The following is an 18598-nucleotide window of genomic DNA, read 5'->3' as shown; positions in this document are numbered from 1 at the left end:
TTGTGTTGTTTAATCTCCTTTGGACCAAACCCCTGAAAAAAACACAACCCAAGAACAATACCCACATTTTCTGTTTTTCCCCCTTTCCCCCCAATCCTGGCTGCTTAACTCCTCCCACCCTGGGGGCCCCCCAGCCCAGGGCCCGTGTCCATTGTCGGCCGAAGCCCCCATCCCCGGACCCCTGCTCCGGGCCCCTGTAAGTTGCATGGAACGAGCGTGTTGTCTTTGGAGCCGATTGTTTGTTATTTGGGGAGGGGGCCGCGGAGGGAAGCGCCCCCCAGCCCAGAGTCAGGGCCGGGGGCAGCTCGCGGGATGTGCTTGGTCAACAGTGGTTGGTGACTGTGGTCTGTGTTCCGTGCATTTCTCTCTCGCTTTCTTTGTTCCTTTCCAAAAAGGAATGAGAGCGCCCCCTAGGGGCTGGGGGGTCTCGCTCGCCCCCACGAGACTCCAGCCCTCAGTCCAGCCCTGGTTCCACCCCGGCCTGCTCTGCCGCCCTTTTGCGGATGCCCCCTTGCTCTTTTTCCAGGTGTCTGTCCTGACACTGCACCCTCCTCCTTTCTCTGAGTCACCTCTGCCTGCCTGTTTGTTGTCTCATTTCTTTGCCCCTCCTCCTCTAGTCCCTGTCTCCAGTATCTTCCACGTTCCTTTTCTCACGGGCTGTTTGAGTATTTCCTTCCTAATATCCTTTGGTTTCTTGTGTCATTCGCCCTTCCCTCCCGTCTCCTCCATCCCTGCCCCTTGTCGAATGGCTGGGGGGCCGGATGGTTCAGTTTGGACTGAGGCCTTTCTGATGACCTGCCTTCCTCAGCCACCCCAGCTCCCTCCCCACCCAGGGCCTGGGACCTGCCTCAGCTGCCGTCTTCTCCACTGCTTCACCCACGTTTCCTTCCTTCACAGGCCTGGAGACACCAGAGGAAGGGGCGCCTCACCCCCTCGCCCCATGACTGGCCCCAGCCCTCTCTGCACATCCGCCCTGGGCCTTGATTGGGCTCTGGGGCAAACGCTGCTTCATGGCCCTGGGGGCACAGGACACCGGCCCACTCCCACCACCCCGCCTCCCCGAAGGGCCTGTTTCCTCCCAGGTGCCCTTTTGGCCTTTGTGAGGGAGCAAGGAACAGGCTCGAAGGCTCTGGGGTATCTGCCTTCTGCTGGGGCTCCTGTGACGGGCCTTCTGCGCCCAGCCTTCGCACTTGCCTCCCCCAGCGGCGGGCCTCTTCTACCTGTGCGGCCCGGGAGGGCAGCGGGGGCCTCCCACATGCTCCCTGCCCACCCTTGCCCCAGCCTCGCCCCCATATTCGGGGTTTCTCAGAAGCTGGTTCTCACACTCCCTGTGGCCACCCTCAGCTCGAGGTAGGATATCCCTGAACCCTGGGCTCCCAGCCCTAAAACTCACTGCCTCCCCCAAGGGCCCCCTCCAAGGAGAACGTGGAGGAGCCCTGAGGGCTGCCTCTCCGCCAGTCAGCCACAGAGACCCTCCTCCTTTCACGAGGAAAAGACCTCCCCCAAACCCCTAAAAATGTTTACAGTCTCTGCTGGCCCCTCCGTGTAAATAGCACTACCACCCGTGCGTTATCCAGCCCGGCCCAGCCCGGACGCTGCCATTTCTCTTTCTGGGGGTTTAGACAATGTTTCCCTTGGATTTTCTCTCTCTCTTGAGTTCTCCCTTTGCTTTGGGGGGTAATTGGGTATTTGGGAGGAGGGGTGTGGGGCGAGCTAAAGGGGTTTATTACCTGATCATTTTCTCTAGAAAAAGGTTTTAGGGAAGAGAAATGGGGTGGGGGTGGGAGTGGTCTGGGGAGAGTGGGGAGTCCGTTTCAGACACTTCTCTATGCTTAACTTATTTATTTATTGCATTTTACTTTTAAAGAGTTGGTCTTTTCTGTCTAAATAAAGAAAAAGTTTAAAAGCATCAAATAAGTGTCTTGGGAGGCTGAAGGTATGGGATGGTGCACGTCGGGGACGGGGTGGGAGGGAGGTGAGGGGAGTGAGGTTTGGGAGAGAAAACTCTACCAGGAAGGCCCGGCCCTTGCCTTTGAGCAGTGTCCAGGCGCTGATCACGGCTTCATGATCCTATTCTTCTGCCCTTCTTTTGGGCTTAATTCTGGAATGCTCTGTAGAGCTGGGCACAGAGGGAAGAAAGCAGGTCAGCAGGCCTCTCTCCCGCATCCAGCCCTGTCCCTCTGAAGGCTGAGGACGTGCAGCCTCACACTCCAGACCTCCACTTCTCCCTTGTTCATGTGAGGGAGCTGTCCCAGCACCCGGCCAGTGGGGCTACTGGGAGCTGACTATACCACCACCGTTTATGAAGCAGTTGCTCTGCACATGATTCTGTTCTAGGCCCGTAATGTGCATTTCCTCATTTAACCTCCCAAGGGCCCTATGAGGCAGGATAGAATTCTACAGACAGGGAAACAGAGGATTTGGAGGTTAGTTAACTTACCCAGTGTCACAGAGCGACTAAGGGACGGCTGCAGGAATGGAACCCAGGCGCCAAAGCCCATGATGTGCTTGTCTCATAGCTTCAACTACCTGTTCTGTGACCTGAGGCAAAGATCCCAAGGAGTATCTAGCAGGCTGGAGCAGTGAAGGTGGACGCATTAGCCCTAAGGTCCCTGCAGTTTCTAGATTGCTCTCTGTGAATTGCTTTCGGGCTGGGCTTCACACAGGTATCGTCTTTAACTTCACAACATATGGGCCATTTGCTTCTAGGCAGCTACCTGCTACCCCACCCTCATTATGTCCTGCTTATAAACTTACTCACTTCCCAGCCCAGATCTGGCCTGAGGCCAGGATGAGTAAATCCCCACAACTCACCCCCCACCTCTGCCCCATACTTCTGCCTTCTCTTAAACTGCCCCAAACTAAGAAGAGTTAAAAACAGAAGTAACATGTGCAGCACTATAGGGGCTATCTGTGGACATTGTTTCAGGAAGAAACGTCTCTCGGATTGGAAAGACATCAGGAATGGGACTTACTCAGAAGAAAGGGAATCCAGTCAGGATTCTGAGCCAAGTACGCAGCATCTGAAATCTGTTAAATAGAGATATGGGTGTGTGTGTGTGTGTGCGCGTGCGTGTGCATGCAGTCAGACATGGGAAGAGGTGCACAAGGAGGAAGGTAACAGGGGTTGGTATTAACACTATGAATTTTCCCCTGAGCTGCTCACTGTGGCTTTGCAACAGTTTCTGGGTCAGGACAGAGAGATAGAAGGTTGGATTTAAACCAAAGGGCATCTCCCAGAGTGATTTACTGACTGGTGGGTTCTCCTGAGATGTGGGAGCTGGGGGGACTAGGAAGGATCCTCCTTCCTGGCATCTTTCCAGATCTCAGGTAGCCCCTCAGTGTGGTAGCCCTTCACACAAACATTGAAGACTACATTTATTGTCTGTCACTGCTCACTGATGTCCCCTCTCCCTGCAAGGCTGCAGCCAGATTTCCTCCAGAGGAGCAGTAGGTAAGTCAGGCTGAATGACGGGGGTGAAGAAGACACAGAGGGTTCTTCTGGGGAATCAAAACAACATCTGGGCAGGGATTCTCCAGGCCTTTTGAGAGCAAAACATAGGAGGCCATCTGAGACGGAAAAGGAAGCTCCTAACTTGTTTCTTGTATGAACACAGACTTTTTCAGACATCATACTGGCTTCAAATATAGTAGGAAGGGTATAAAGGAGGGATAGTTCTGTTAACTATCAAAGTTCACTAACATCTCTTTTGAGCAGAAGAGGCCTCAGTAATAAAATGCAGAAGAAACAGAAAATGATGACAATAGGATCACCTAACTTCAGACCAAACAAGATGAAACTCAGCACCAGTTTCTTCTAAAATAATCAAGTTACTGTTCAAATGTTAATGGCAGAATAAAGAGAAGAGAGAAGGAAAATAACTTCTCGAGGCAGAAGAGTGGAGCTGACAGGTTAATAGCAGGGATTGGGAGAAGCCTTCTAGTTTTAGAAACAAAAACAGACATTTAGAAAAATATCCTCAGTTAGGGGGGACTGTGGTGATGAGAATGTGGCAGGGGAAAAGCCCTAGATCATTCCTTCAATGCATTCTCATCCCGTCTGTATTTTCTGAGCTTTAAAATGTATGAATGTAATGCAAGGTGTCTTGCTTCCTTAGGGTTGGACCCTTCAGTAGCTTGACACCCTCTCTTTCAGGGTTGCCTTTGTCTTTTCATCGTCCTGCTAAAATTTCAAAGGCTGTCACAGCCTTGGCTGCTTGTATTTGTGATTGAAGGAATTCCCATTCATGGCCAAGCCATTCTCTTCTCCAAATCTGAGAACTTGAACAGCCCTGGCTCAAGCTCCTGGCTCTTAGATTCTCCCTTCTCTGGCCCCTCTTTCGGTCTATCTCCCTGAGTAGTCAGCTTCCTCTTGCTCCCCGTAAATGGGGTTGCATCTTCCCATCTGCTCAATGAAAGTGACTCCCAGCTATGTGTTTCTAACCTAATGTTTCTCCTGAACTCAGTTTCGGTAGTGCCTTTCCTCCCTCAGTCCTCCTTGCTCGTAAAGAGCACCACTGTGTATCCACTCAGGCCAAAACTTTGATCACAGCCTTTCTCTCACGTTTCATATCCAACCCAACCGCAAAGCCCTACTGGTTCTCTCTAAAATGCGTCGGTGATGTACTCACGTCTGTCTCTCTATCTCCACCGCCATCAACACTGTCCAGGTCACCCTCGCCCACTGGAGGCCTGCAGTATCCTCCTTACCCGTCTCTGCATTTCCCCTCCTCCTCTCCTACAACGTGCTCTCCAGAGAAGATACCTGTCTTCTACGAATTCATTCACAGGTATTTACTCTGCCTTATCACCACTGTATCCCCACCATCCTCATCAGTGCCCAGAACATTAGAAGGTGCTCAGCAAATAATTAAGAAATAACTGCTGGACACCTGTATCTAGATTTCTCACACATGCCTGATTATAATTGGTCCAGAGCTAAAATATTTTCTTCCCCAAAGTTCACCTAACCATGAAACCTTGGGAGTCTTTTACTCCTCTCACATCAACTCAGTGTTTAATGCTAAATCATAAATGATTGTACTTCCACAGTTTTTTCATACCCATTTCCCTCGTTTCAAGTTATCACTGCCTCCACTTACTAACTAATCACGGCAGTCTCCTAATTGATCCCTCTGTATGTATTCTGAAACATCAGTGTTTCTAAACTGGAGCTGATGAAAAACAAAACTTCTCTGGTTCTTTTTTCTGGCTGTGCCATGGCTTGTGGGATCTTAGTTCCCCAACCAGGGATTGAACCTGGGCCATCGGGAGTGACAGCGCAGAGTCCTAACCACTGGGCCACCAGGGAATTCCCCCCCTCCCTTTTTTTTTTAACGTAGAGCACTTCACCTGGCATTTAAGGCTCTTCGAAGGCTTAACACACACCTTAAGTTCTAATCAAACAGGACTATTTGTTGCTCATCTGGCCAAGTTTGATCCCCACCACACCCATGTCTTTTCAATTCCCAATTACTAGTGTCTGGCACATAATGGCTCAGTAAAGCTTGCTGAATGCCTTCTTGTTGAAATTCTGCTTATTCTAAACATTTCACTTTCTTCATCAAGACTTCCTTCATTGCCTTCATCCAGAGATCTTTCTCCCCTCCTTTTCTAGTCCTTCCGGCACTTAACCCTTCCACAGCTAGGTCATATGGTCATTCCTCTGAGAGGCTGAAAGTTAGCAGAGTGTCTCTTACTTTGCTTTTGTATCTATTGCAGTATCTAACACAATACCCTGCACACAGCAGATATTCAATAAATGTTTGACTTTAACTTCTATAATTCTAACTCTGGAGTTCCACTTTCTACTTCTCTGTGGATTCTTTCCTTGTTAAAGAAAAAAAACTTTTTTCCCCATTAGCACAGTAATAGTTACCAGATTTCAATTATTGAATGCTGATGGCTCAGTGAGAGACCCACAGCAATGTCTCTCCCCGAACTGCCAAACAAAATGTCAAACTGCTCCTTGCTCTTATGGTCTCCAATCAAGGAGCAAAAGCACATGGCTAGGGATTAGAAAAACAAAACAGGAAGGTTTATGAAAAATAATTTAAAATATCCGACCTAACACAAATGCTGAGCTTTTCAGAATAGATTCAGCCCATAAACTAACACACAGAGTAGAGTAGGTATCCTTAAGAGTAGGTACTCAGCCTACAACACCTGAGATTCCTCCGCAAAAGCAAAGGACATGCAAGACCACGCTTATTCTCAGGAGTGTGGGCAGAGGGGAGAATATAATCACCCAGAGGACACAGTATTGAGCTGGCATTCGTTAGGGGTAATAGGTACCGTTCAGTTCAGATTCCAGAGAGAAGTTTCCTAAGTAACTTGAAAAATGAAAAAGTATATACATGTGGCTGGGGGCAGGCAGACGGTGCTAAGATCTGTCCCAAGGGCTCTGCCAGGCTCTATCTGCATAAGGCTGAGGAACAGAAGTCCTGTGAGTCTTAACGTGGAGTTTGTGCAAGCTGGCACAACCAACCCTGAGGGTTGAGGGGGAAGAAGGAATTTTCAAAGGAGGAATTTTCTGGAAATTGAACTTTGGACCAGGGGCCTCCCAGCTTCTCCTTTTCCCACCCTTCCCCATCTCCTGCTCTCCAACAACCGCCTCACTAGTTAGTTGCTCAGGAGAACTAGTTAGATGTTCCTTCCCATTTTCAGACTGATCATTCAAACTCAAATCTCAAACGTCCTTCTTCACCTCTTCCCACACAACCCAAAGGATTTGTAAGTCTAGGAAACCAAAGAATAGTTTCATCAATAAATCAATTTATTTAAAAGAATATGTTACAATTAATTACACTAAGTGACATTACCAAACAATTTTAGAGTGGTTAGCTCTAGAACAAGGAATGAAAGAAACACTGTTAGCCATTATGTGTCTGTGTATTTTCTCTTCACATTTCTTAAATCACAAATAAAAAATACAAGATACTGCAGTGAAAATACAATTAGAGTTTCTCTCAAATAAATTAAAAGTGTGCATGGTCTGGGGAAAACTGAAGCCCTGCTCACCGGCTTACAAAGGGGGATGTGATATAAAACTGGTGTCCAAGTTTAGCAGTTAGTTGGCCATTGCCTCCACCCACATCATCCCCTCTTCGATTCTGTTCTTCCCCAGAGCCCTAAGCTTCCCACACACCCTAGATTACTGCTGAGGAGTGAGCTGACACCATTCTGTATGAGTGAGGCCTGGCATGATGCGCTCAGGTTTAGGGCAAGAGGAAGGCAGGAGGTGAAACCGGAAGATGGGGAACCAAAGACGCGCACCCACTGCCTCTGCTCTCTGAGTATTCAACCACATCACCCTCCCTCCAAAAGGAAGCTAATGTGACACAGTGACTCTGGAAGGAACCTAGCGGTATGTTGGGGTGCAACAGACCAAATGGCTTCTACCGCTGAATCAATCCAGCCAGAGAACATGAAGCAGAGAAGGGAGGGCACAGTTGTCCCTCTAGGTCTGGAGACTTCGGGTCACCCAGGATGCAGTCCTCTTTAAGAAAACTGCCTTCCAGAGCCAGGCCCCTAAGCTGGCAAATTCTGAAATGAAAGAGAGAGGTATCACCTCCTGTTAGAGCCCTATGCTGCCGCTCCAAGCACTGGGTTTGCAGATATAAGGGGATAACCCGAAGCTACTGGCCTGGGTAACTAAAGGATGAAACTAGATGGGCCAGGAACAGGGATGCTGAACATTTATCTCATTCCTCCCTGAGAGCTGTCCAGGCCTAGGAGCTGCCCCGAGCACTCGCCTGTGCTGAGCTTAGACCTAGGGCAAGGGGAGGGCAGAAAAATGGAGAGTAAAATAAAAATATAAAGAGCACAAAACCCAAAGCATGGCCCAAGGGAACCCTTTCTGCAGGGATAGGTTTCTCAGGGCCTGCATTTTCTCCTGATCCATAAAAACTCTGAGTTTTTATCAAAGAGGATAGAAACTCTCTGTTGGCAAGGGAGGACAACAGGAGATCAGGGAGACCCTGCTGGCTCTGCTGGGGCAAAGCAGGGGGAAAGGGGAGCCTCTCTATTTCCCGGAGACAAACTGCAAAAAAAGACTGAGCGGAAGCCTCCCTGGGCAGAACCCTGGACTGAGAAAGGTGGTAGGGATTCGAGGAAGGAAGTGCAGAGCAAGGGGGAAAGGGTATCACACTAACACTGCTTCGTGCAAAGAAGAGCTTGACCCGATGGAGCTGTACAGCCACAGCGACCTCTGCCTCCATCGCAGGATGCTGCTGTGGGTGGGAGAGAAGAAGGCGCTGTCCTCCAGGGCTTCCCTGCTTTCCCCTTCTCACCGTAGCTGGGGCTTTGTTAGTGGTACAGCCTCAAGCAGGGGCTAAACAGGCTAACTACCTACAGGGCCCTCACCCAACCTCCAAGCACCAAGTGAGTGCCAGGTCAGAACGACACAGGAGCAGCGTCTATGCACGCTAAAGGCATCCCCGCTACTCTCACATCACAGGTCAGCATCTGGGCTTCCCACGGACTCCCGGATTTCTTCATTCCTCTCCCACTCTGACGGAATAGGGGCAAACTGCTATTTTTAAAGTTTGAACAAAGCTGGTGCCAAAAGCCTCTTCAGCATCTTGGAGTGGGCAATCAACATACCTTCTTTCCAGGGTCCTTTGGCTCATTATTAAACTCATTTAAGCCAGAAGAAGTTAATTCTGTGCCAAAGCCTCCAAATCAGGGATCCCTCTCTGCAATTTTAAACACTCAGCTTTCTTACATTTTGCATTCTGTGATTCCACCTGGGTTTGGAGAAGGTGAGGAAAGATAGGATGTCCTATATGATCCCACACCCCCTGGGGCAAGCGCCTGCCAAGATAACAGAGTGAGAGAGAAAGCAAAGTGGCCTCACAACAATCTGCAAAAACAAGTTACAAAAACAGAAACTTCAAACCACCCCAACACTGCTCAGTGGAGTTGACTACAACCAACTATGGTTGCCTCCCAGTTAGACAAAGCAAAAGATGCCACTCTATGGAGGTTTTTGTTCAGAAGGTAGAGAAGGAAAAAAGTAAAGAAGGCTCAAAAATGTTTCAGGTGCATCAGAGCCTGACTGCATCAGAGCTCCCAATGCAGTACCTTTGGAGGCTGGGGGTTGAGAATGTTGCTCTACCCCAGTTAGCCCTGGCCCCAGACCCTGGGATGTAGCCCTCAGGTCTCAAAAGGTCTAACTGCAAGGTCAGATGAGGAGCTCTTTGAGGGACAAAAAGATTTTCCTTCAGGGTCCTTTTAATTCAAAGCTGAGATCCAACCCAAATCAACCATATTACTACTGCTCCTTCCTGGGTCCTCAGCTGGCTTGGACAGGGTATGGTTTGCATGGCACAGACCACTGACCCTTCCAAGTTTCCCCAAGGCCTTGGGGATGCTGTCAGATCCTTCCCCAACATGGGTGTTTAAGGAAGTCACAGAGAATGTAATAGTTATGGGTGGTTACTGGTCAGCAATGGAGTAGGGAAAAGCTTATATTCATAGGGACTTTCTTCTTTCCTTCCCCCTACTTAAGTCCAATCTTTGTGCCTAAAGGTATCAGCTTTAACTCTGGTCCCAAGTACCGTCCCTGCTTCAGAAAGAGCAGGGAAATGGGAAATCATGACCACTAAGTGTTTCAGGTGTCTGTGGCATCAACCTCCTGAGCCCGCCCTCCCCTTCATTCTAGGCTTGTTGAGGGAAAGCATACAGGGGGCCCTCGGGAAGCAGGAAGATGTGGAATGTGGCTAAAAGCCATGAGTGGAAGAGACAGAGATGGACCAGGAAAGTTGTCTTGGAATCAAGAGAGACCACACCAAGTCTTTAGACTCTCGCTGCAGATCTGCAGCCTTGCTGCCCTTGAGAAACACACCTCTTTCTCTTCCCCAGCAGCCTCTTGGAAGATAAAGAAACTATGCTCCTTGCTCCTCAGACTCTATGGCAACCCATGATCCAGAATCTTCATTCAATACAAAAAAGGGGGGAAAAACCCAAGCAGGTTGTAAACTTTTCGAGTCCTTCATGAGGAGAGGTATTTTTCCCTGTAAATTTTTTTTTTCCTTTTTAAAGTTTGTTTCAAAATAAAGAGAGCAAGAGAGAAGTCATGAATTCTAGTGAAAGGTGTGTAAAAACACAAGCTAAAAAAGGTACTGCCATCAATATGAAATTTAAAAAGAAATATATATATGTATATACGTGCAGCTAATTTGTGTATATATAATTTTTACATACATACATATATATGCCTGAACAGTGCAAATGGATGGAGTTCATAGTTCCAGTTCTAAAAATATAGTACAAGGAGAGTCTGTTGGTATGAGGCCCAGGTGAAAAGACAAAGATACCTTTGGCGAGTTGGTTGGGCTTATTTCTTTTCCTGTCTTAACTCAGTTGACTCCTGGTGCTGACCCATCTGTTGTTCTCTACCAGCTCAAATCCAGAGATATGAAATTCAGAGGGATTATTAATAATATTTAGTTTAGGGCTTTTGAATATAATGACTTTTTTCCTTTTTCTCTTCTTTTGTGTTAATGGTTACTCTGTCTGACACGGGAGACGAAAGGGATAAGAGGATGAGGGTGAAGAGAAGGGAAGAGGGTAACGAAAGGCTAGGTGGCCACATCCCTCTGCTGTGACCTCGCCATCTGGAAAATGTTCTGAAAGGAAAAAAAGAAAAGAGTTACTGGGAAGCCTTAGGTGTCCTCATCTCCTCCCATCTAGAGACAACCCCTCACACAGAAAATATATGACTGGATGACTTGATCTGATTGGCCTCTTCACTTGATATAACTTTCCATCAAGAATCATAGCCTTTTAGAGTTGGAAGGGACCTAGGATATTAACTATCTGGTTCAGCCTTCCTGTCTCACAGATGAGGAAAGATGAGGAAACTGAGATCCAGGGAGGCTGATCTGTCCAAGATCACAGAGAGAAAAAAAGATGGGAGAGAATCCAGATCTGATTCCCAGAGCCCAATGTTCTTTCTACTATACCAAGAATATAAATTTTCTTATTCCTGACTTCACCTTCTGAACCTTGGAAACATCTTCTTTGAGAGTAAGTAGCTAATTATTCTGAATGTTTTAAATTCTGTTCCAGCACTGGCATATACAGACAGCAGGAAAGCAGCAGCAAAAACCTTCTCACGCACACACACTCTTGGTTAGCCTAGACAGACTCTTTTACGTCTCACCCAGTCAGAACGGCGAAAACTGAGGACAGCTGCCCTTCTGGGTCAGGAAGAACATGGAGGGCGACTGATAAAAAACAGGCAGAGGAGGGTGCATAAAGTCATGAGAGATGGAATAGCCTGCAGCCAATGGCCAATCTCTAGACAATGGAAGGAGGGCTTTTTGGCATAGTCTGTTTAGCGTCCAAGGCTAATAACCTCTCTGGAAGAATATCCTGGCTCACATTGGATAACCAGTCTCTAACTAATATTCCTAGACAGATGGAGACGAGGGTCCCAGGTATTTGGCCACAGGACTATACATTTTAAACAAACAAACAAAAAAAGATGAAAAGGTCAATTCAAGATTGTTTAGAATTACCTCTTTTCTCCACTTGAGCTCGCAGAACACCCTCTCGAAGCATTCATGCATGTAATTAAACTGAAAAAAAAAAAAACAGAGCAACACTCACTGACTTCTCAAGACCAGGCACCAGAGGACCATGGCTTTGAACTCCTGCCCAGAGTCAGTCACCTTCCAAACCTGCTCAGCCTAGAGAAAAACCTTAACAAGCTCCATAAAACCCAGGCCTGGCTCATCTGCTATTCTCTGGCTCCTTCTAGTGGTAACTGTGAGTCAAGTGGGATATGAAATTGCCAATCCTACGCGGGCCTAAAGGAAAGACAGGAAGAACCTGGGGCTCTAGGATTCAAACAGGTTCAGATCTCAAAACAACTGCTCTACAGCTCTCTCCATTTACGCATTTAGTTTAAGGAGAACTTTAAGCCCAATCTACTTTCCCCGTGCATGCTTCCCCAACTACCACTCACATATGGTGTGAAGATTTTAACCCATCGAGGCTTCTTCTCTCCTCGAGCATATTCAAAACAGAAGGCCATTCCTTCTTCATCTGTATCCCATCGTTGCATCTCATCCCATTCAAATGCTATTACCTGGTTCTAAACAACCGAGAACAAGAGCATAAGTTTGAGAATGCTGGGGAGCTTAGGTAAGATGGTTCTGAACCAGACAGCAGAAAAGAAATCAGTAGAGATGTCTACATCATTTCAGGGAAAAGACTGTGACAGAAGAATAAAAGTCAGTGTAAGCAGCCAGTGAAGGTGAGGAGCAGTGTGGATCCAGAGCCTATTTACCCCAGCCAACACAGTTTTGATATCATTTCCCCCACAAGGAGGAACTAACACATAGCAAGTGAGTATCAAAGTATTCCCAGTGTTCCTGGACCCCGCCCCCTGACTTCCCAGCTACATGCTAAATGAACTCTCACCTCCAGTTGTCCTTCTTCAGTGCAGGCATGCAGTTTAAAGTGCGTGATGCTGATGGCTGTGATCACATGCCCCTTTCTCCTGGAGTCGCAGGCACAGTGGGGGAAGCTGATTTCATTGTAGCCCTCACAAGTCCTTAGCATGTTGAGGTACTAGAGAAAAAAGGAAAGAGAAACAGTGTTACTATGGAACTACACCATCAACAGGAGCTGCTGAGATGGCACACAAAAGAACCAAGAGAAACCTTACAACCTGAAGACCTTGCCTCTGGTCTCACATCCAATGCCAAGCTGGGACAGGACTCCTAGATGATCCTTTATCCTCCTTCTAACTTCCAACTCCATACTTCCAACCCTGCTCTCTTTCTCTACTTATATATAAATGAAGCCAGAAGAGATACTGCAACCAAGACTCCTAGGACTAGAGGGAACTCACAATGCCATTTAGTCCAGCCCTCTATTTTCACTGTACCTAAGGGATGGAATCAAATCTATCCTTATAATTAAGGCAAGAGAGCTAATGTTTCTCATCTCTTCTCCAATCAAAAGTTAGAATGATCTCAGTGATGAGGATTAAGCTATCCCAAATCTCATATTCATAAAAAGTTTAAGCTGAAGGAAACTTTAAAAGTTAGTCATTTTACAGAAACTCAGAATAATATGAGACTTGCTTAATGTCACAGGTAATAGTAAGTGGCACAACCAGGATTAGAAGCCAGGTTTAATTTCTAGGCCTCTGATCCTTTCTCTATTACCAACTAGTCCCATTTAGCCCCACTGCCCCCTGGGTCTCCAGCATATGTGTCTCCTTAGAAAGCATCTAGACCAAAAACAAGTGACATATGTGACCCTCACAGGTACAATGCTCCAAGACTGATCCAGAGAGGTCTCTGAACTCTTTGTCCCTTCTCCTCTACAGTTAAGCCTGGCCTCTCTCTTACTTAACTCACTATGTTGAGTTGAGAGGGGAGAGAGTAAAAGAGAATGAATGGGAAGGAGAGTAGAAGAGAAATAGGGAAAAGATGATAAGGAAAAAAGAAGACGCATGGACTCTGACCTGGTTTCCTCAGTGATTGCCTGGGAAACAAGCAAATAGTCTCAAGTCTGTGTGACACCCCCATCTGCATGTCACACAGGAAGAACAAGGCACAGTGGGGAGGTGCGCAGAGAGTTAGAGAGAAGACAAAGGTATAGCACGCTAGTTGATTTCAACTAGATGGGTACGGAGGTTAGAATACACTGGAGAGCTGCCTTCTGCCTCACCAAGAGAAAAGAAGAGACAGGCACAAAAAGGACCCTAGGCAACCTATGGCTGTGGTACCAAGGAATGGCACCTAAGACTGTCTCTACTGCCACCAGGGACTGTCTGGGAAGACCTAAGGGCCCAGGAGGAAAAAAAAAATTACATCACAGGCTCCCTTTCCTATTTTGTATTTACTTCTGCTTAGGTAAAATAATAGCAACTTTAAAGGTGAAAACTTATAAAGGGGTACCAAGAACACAGGGACAGGGTCAATACAGAAGTGCCAAAATACTTCATTTGCATCATTTTTCTTCTCTGTCTCCCTCCATTACCCCATCCATCCCCCTTTATCATCATCCATCCTGAATCAGTGATAAACTGCTTAGGCCTTCTACTGGCACTATGAACAAAAAGAAATCTCTGACTACTATCTATACTTTGGTAAATATGACAGGCAGTAGATGATATAGGAGAGAACTCTTCTGGGGTTATAACAAGCAGCAAACAGCACAGAGTAGTGATCAAGAGCCTGGGCCCAGAACGCCCCAGGCTTGAATCCTGGACCCATAACTTCCTAACTCTGTAACCTTGGGCAAGTTATTTGAACTCTAGCAAATTATTAAATCCTAGGAGCCTTAGTTTCCTCTTCCATAAAACGGGAAATAATAATAGCATCTATACCATACAGTTATTTGTGACCTTGAGAAGTATCTAGCATAGTACTTAGTACATAATTAGGTATTCAATATATGACAGCTTTAAAAAATAATTTTAAAGGCTCCATTAAGGTAAGGTGTCATTGGGGAAATTTAAGGTTTTCCCGAGATTATCAGGTCAGGTAGTATTTCTCAGTTTTAAGTGGGCAATCTCTACATTCCTCGATTTGCAGAAAACATAGAGAAGAAATATTTAAAATTTTACATACATCCAAATTTCCAAAGGAAAGTTAATTTTTGTTTTCAAACATATTTACATAAGGGTGTAGCTATGTACTTCAAACAAAAAATTATCCTGTCTATTCTCCTTTCATATTAAATTCTGAGTAGCTAAATATGTATCCTAAATTTCCTTCCTTGATTTGCATACCACTTAGATGATGGTGCACATCAGGCAAGAGAAGAGGACAGGTATGACATGGGACATTTTATAAATGTTCAATGTTCAGCAAGATAGGTAAATACTGAAATAGGACGGTTATTAAAGCAGAGACACAGTACTTAACAGAGCAAAACACTTTAGGTGAGGGGATGGAGGTCCATTCTGGAGAACTCTCTGTTCTCCCAAACAACCTGCCAAGGGTCAAACCAGATCTAAAATTGAAATAAAGCCCTGAGAGGAACCTTGGAAGCCAACTCTCCCAAATTCCAAGGGTAATGTTTCTCAAGCACCTAAAGTTGCAGACTCACTAGGGTGCTTCTATAAAAATCTTCACAAATATTTCTAGATCCTACCCCTAGAGATTCTGGTTTAGTAAATGTGAGGTGGGGTCCAGAAATCTGCATTTTGAGCAGGACTGACAAGTGATTCCCATGTAACTGGGCTGGCAACTACACTTTGAGAGACACTGACTTCCACATATACCGCCTTGTGTGAAATCATTAAAAATTATGTTGACAAACACAAACCCAGAAACTTTTTTTTTTTTAATAAATTTATTTTATTTATTTATTTTTGGCTGTGTTGGGTCTTTGTTGCTGCGCGCGGGCTTTCTCTACTTGCGGCGAGTGGAGGCTACTCTTCGTTGCACTGTGCGGGCTTCTCATTGCAGTGGCTTCTCTTGTTGTGGAGCACGGGCTCTAGGCGTGCGGGCTTCAGTAATTGTGGCACGTGGGCTCAGCAGTTGTAGCTCGCAGGCTCAGTAGTTGTGGTGCACAGGCTTATTTGCTCCGCGGCATGTGGGATCTTCCCGGACCAGGGCTCGAACCCATGTCCCCTGCACTGGCAGGCGGATTCTTAACCATTGCGCCACCAGGGAACCCCAAACCCAGAAACTTCTTATTTGTCAGTTCAACAATGGCAAGACCTAAGTTACACACGTTCACTGTTTGTGTGAGAGTTAAAAAAAAAAAAAGAGAGGGACTTCCCTGGTGGTGCAGTTGTTACGAATCCGCCTGACAATGCAGGGGACACGGGTTCGAGCTCTGGTCCGGGAAGATCCCACATGCCACGGAGCAACTAAGCCTGTGTGCAACAGCTACTGAGCCTGCACTCTAGAGCCTGCAAGCTACAACTACGGAGCCCACGAGCCAAAACTACTGAAGCCCACGTGCCCAGAGCCCGTGCTGCACAACAAGAGAAGCCACTGCAATGAGAAGCCCGCGCACCGCAACGAAGAGTAGCCCCCGCTCGCTGCAACTAGAGAAAGCCCACGCGCAATAACGAAGACCCAACGCAGCCAAAAATAAAATAAATAAATAAGTATTAAAGACTTAAAAAAAAAAGACAGAGAAAAAAGAAAAAACAAGTCTTATGTACACTATATTCTCAACCATCCAAATTTGAGATTCAATCTAACTTTGCAAACAGGTAAAAAACAAAAACATTTTGATCACACTGGGTATTACAAACTATGGCAAAGGTATGAGCTGTCCTCTGTATTTGGAGAGCAAGGGAACTTACACAAAGCTTATTTATCTGTTAACTTTGGAGTATTTTGTCAAGATTCTACTTGAGAGCTAGCAACCTGAACATCCCCAATTTACAGAAAAGAAACTGAAAGTGACAAGCTTGTGAATTGCTGAAGATCTCACAGTGATCTGGCAACTAATCGTAGTGATCTGGCCTAATCTCAGGCCTATCAACTGTGCTAAGTTGTTATACATAATGGTATCAAGACCTACGGGCTCTGAAGGGTCCATCTGAGGTGGTAGTTTCAATGTATTGACCATGACCATTGACTAGGCTAATGTCTTTGAACACTGATACCTGAATAAAACCCAAACTTTTTGGGCTTCCCTGGTGGCGCAGTGGTTGGGAATCTGCCTGCCAATGCAGGTGACACGGGTTCGAGCCCTGGTCTGGGGAGATCCCACATGCCGCGGAGCCACTGGGCCCGTGAGCCACAGTTACTGAGCCTGCGCGTTTGGAGCCTGTGCTCCGCGGCAAGAGAGGCCGCGATAGTGAGAGGCCCGCGCACCGCGATGAAGAGTGGCCCCCACTTGCCGCAACTGGAGAAGGCCCTCACACAGAGACGAAGACCCAACACAGCCATAAATAAATAAATAAATAAATAAATAAATAAATAAATAAAATAAATAAAAACAAAAAACAAACAAAAAACACTATCTTCTCTCACAAGTTGGAACCCCCCCCCAAAAAAAAAAAACCCAAACTTTTGTCAGGGGGGAGGTCTTTAAAATAGGACTGCAGTATTATGGGGCCAGTACACACTTGTACACTGGCACTAGGTTTTCAAGAGAAGCATATTTTATACTCAGTTCAGATGACCCACGGGGAAACCTATCAATGTACTAACTGCACTTGTGTTCTTAACTGAGGATTACAAGATACAAACTTGAGTCTAAAAAATAATTTCATAATAGATTACTATGCTTGTTAAATTCAGATTTTCTATATTTTGCCACAGAACAACCCAAACCTATTTATTTCTCTAGCACTGGCACACACTTGGTGCTCAACAAATATTTTTTGTTAAATGTATAAATGGAAGCTAGTGTGTTTAGAGTGCTATATGTGCAAAGAAACAATATGTATTCCATATTCAGAAGGCTTTATGAAATTACTTTGATTCTGTTGGCAAAGAACAAAGGCAAAGAACTACTGCAGAGGTGGATAGCCCTTTTCAGTAGAAGATGCAGGTGTGTTGGTCAGAATCATGCATTAATATATAGAAGACAATACCATTATCTTAAAGAAGAGGTGGAAGTTGAGTTTTAAAATCCTGTCTCCCACATAGCAAAATTCCCTTAACCAAAATTCTGCCAAGACTCTATTCTATTTTTTAAAAAACATTTTTATTTATTTATTTATTTTCGAATATTTATTTATTTATTTATTTGGCTGCACCGCAGCATGCGGGATCTTCGTTGCCGTGTGCGGGATCTTTTTCGTTGAGGCTCTTAGCTGTGGCATGTGGGATCTAGTTCCCTGACCAGGGATTGAGCCCAGGCCCCCTGCATTGGGAGTGTGGATTCTTAACCACTGGGCCACCAGGGAAGTCCCAATACAATTAATTTAGATGGATCAACGTTCCCTCCTAAGAACTGCTCAGAAAGTACAAAAGAAATTCAAGTGGCCTATCAGAATTATTACCAGTGCAATTACTGCCTTGTGTAAAAACTGTACGAAAACTATTATGAAAAACTATAAATGGAAAATTTTCAACTATCTGAATTGGCCAAGAAAGAAGTTTTAAGATGATATGAGTGGAAGTTTTTAGAAGTGTTCTTCACAAATTTTATTTTTGACAATTTTCATCCCTCTATTTATGGCAGATACCAATTCAAAACTAATTTTGAAATATTCCAAGAATATCATAGGTAGCCCTCTCCAACAGAACTTTCTGTGATGATGAAAATGTTCCATATCTGGGCTGTCCAATACAGTACCTACTAGCCACATGTGACTACTCAACACCTGAAATGTGCTAATGCATCCGAAGAATTGGATTTTAAATTTTATTTAAGTTAAATGAATTTAAAATTAAATTTAAATAGTCACATGAGGCTAGCAGCTATGGAATCAAACAGCACAGCTTTAGGATATCGTACTAACCAAAAGCACTACTGAGCATAAATGTTTAAGCAACTGCACAGATGGGAGTTGTGAAAATAAATGATTTTGTGATTGCTAAATCACAACTAAAATAATTTCTAATGTTAAACATCTAAATATTAATTCTTACAGGATCTTATTTTTATCATATTAAATGTTTTGCACATCTTTTATTTTAGGACTTTTTATTAT

The 18598-nt window shown here is 45.5% G+C and overlaps 1 protein-coding gene across 2 annotated transcripts in view; it reads right to left on the bottom strand.

Moving 5' to 3' along the window:
• Positions 1–6766: 6766 nt before the first annotated feature.
• Positions 6767–18598, bottom strand: part of SNX27 (sorting nexin 27) — an 85968-nt gene continuing 74136 nt past the window's right edge. For both annotated transcript variants that reach the window (XM_059931305.1, XM_059931312.1), the window contains exons 9-12: positions 12433–12582; positions 11975–12103; positions 11526–11585; positions 6767–10631 (exon numbers count right to left, since the gene is read on the bottom strand). In XM_059931305.1, coding sequence (XP_059787288.1) covers positions 10584–10631; positions 11526–11585; positions 11975–12103; positions 12433–12582 — 387 coding nt within the window. In that variant the 3' untranslated portion in view covers positions 6767–10583. The remainder of the gene's footprint in view (positions 10632–11525; positions 11586–11974; positions 12104–12432; positions 12583–18598) is intronic.

The sequence above is a fragment of the Balaenoptera ricei genome, chromosome 1 (genome assembly GCF_028023285.1).
Source record: "Balaenoptera ricei isolate mBalRic1 chromosome 1, mBalRic1.hap2, whole genome shotgun sequence".
Classification (NCBI taxonomy): domain Eukaryota; kingdom Metazoa; phylum Chordata; class Mammalia; order Artiodactyla; family Balaenopteridae; genus Balaenoptera; species Balaenoptera ricei.
Note: the sequence above shows the minus strand (reverse complement) of the source record. Positions and strands in the feature narration are given on the sequence as shown.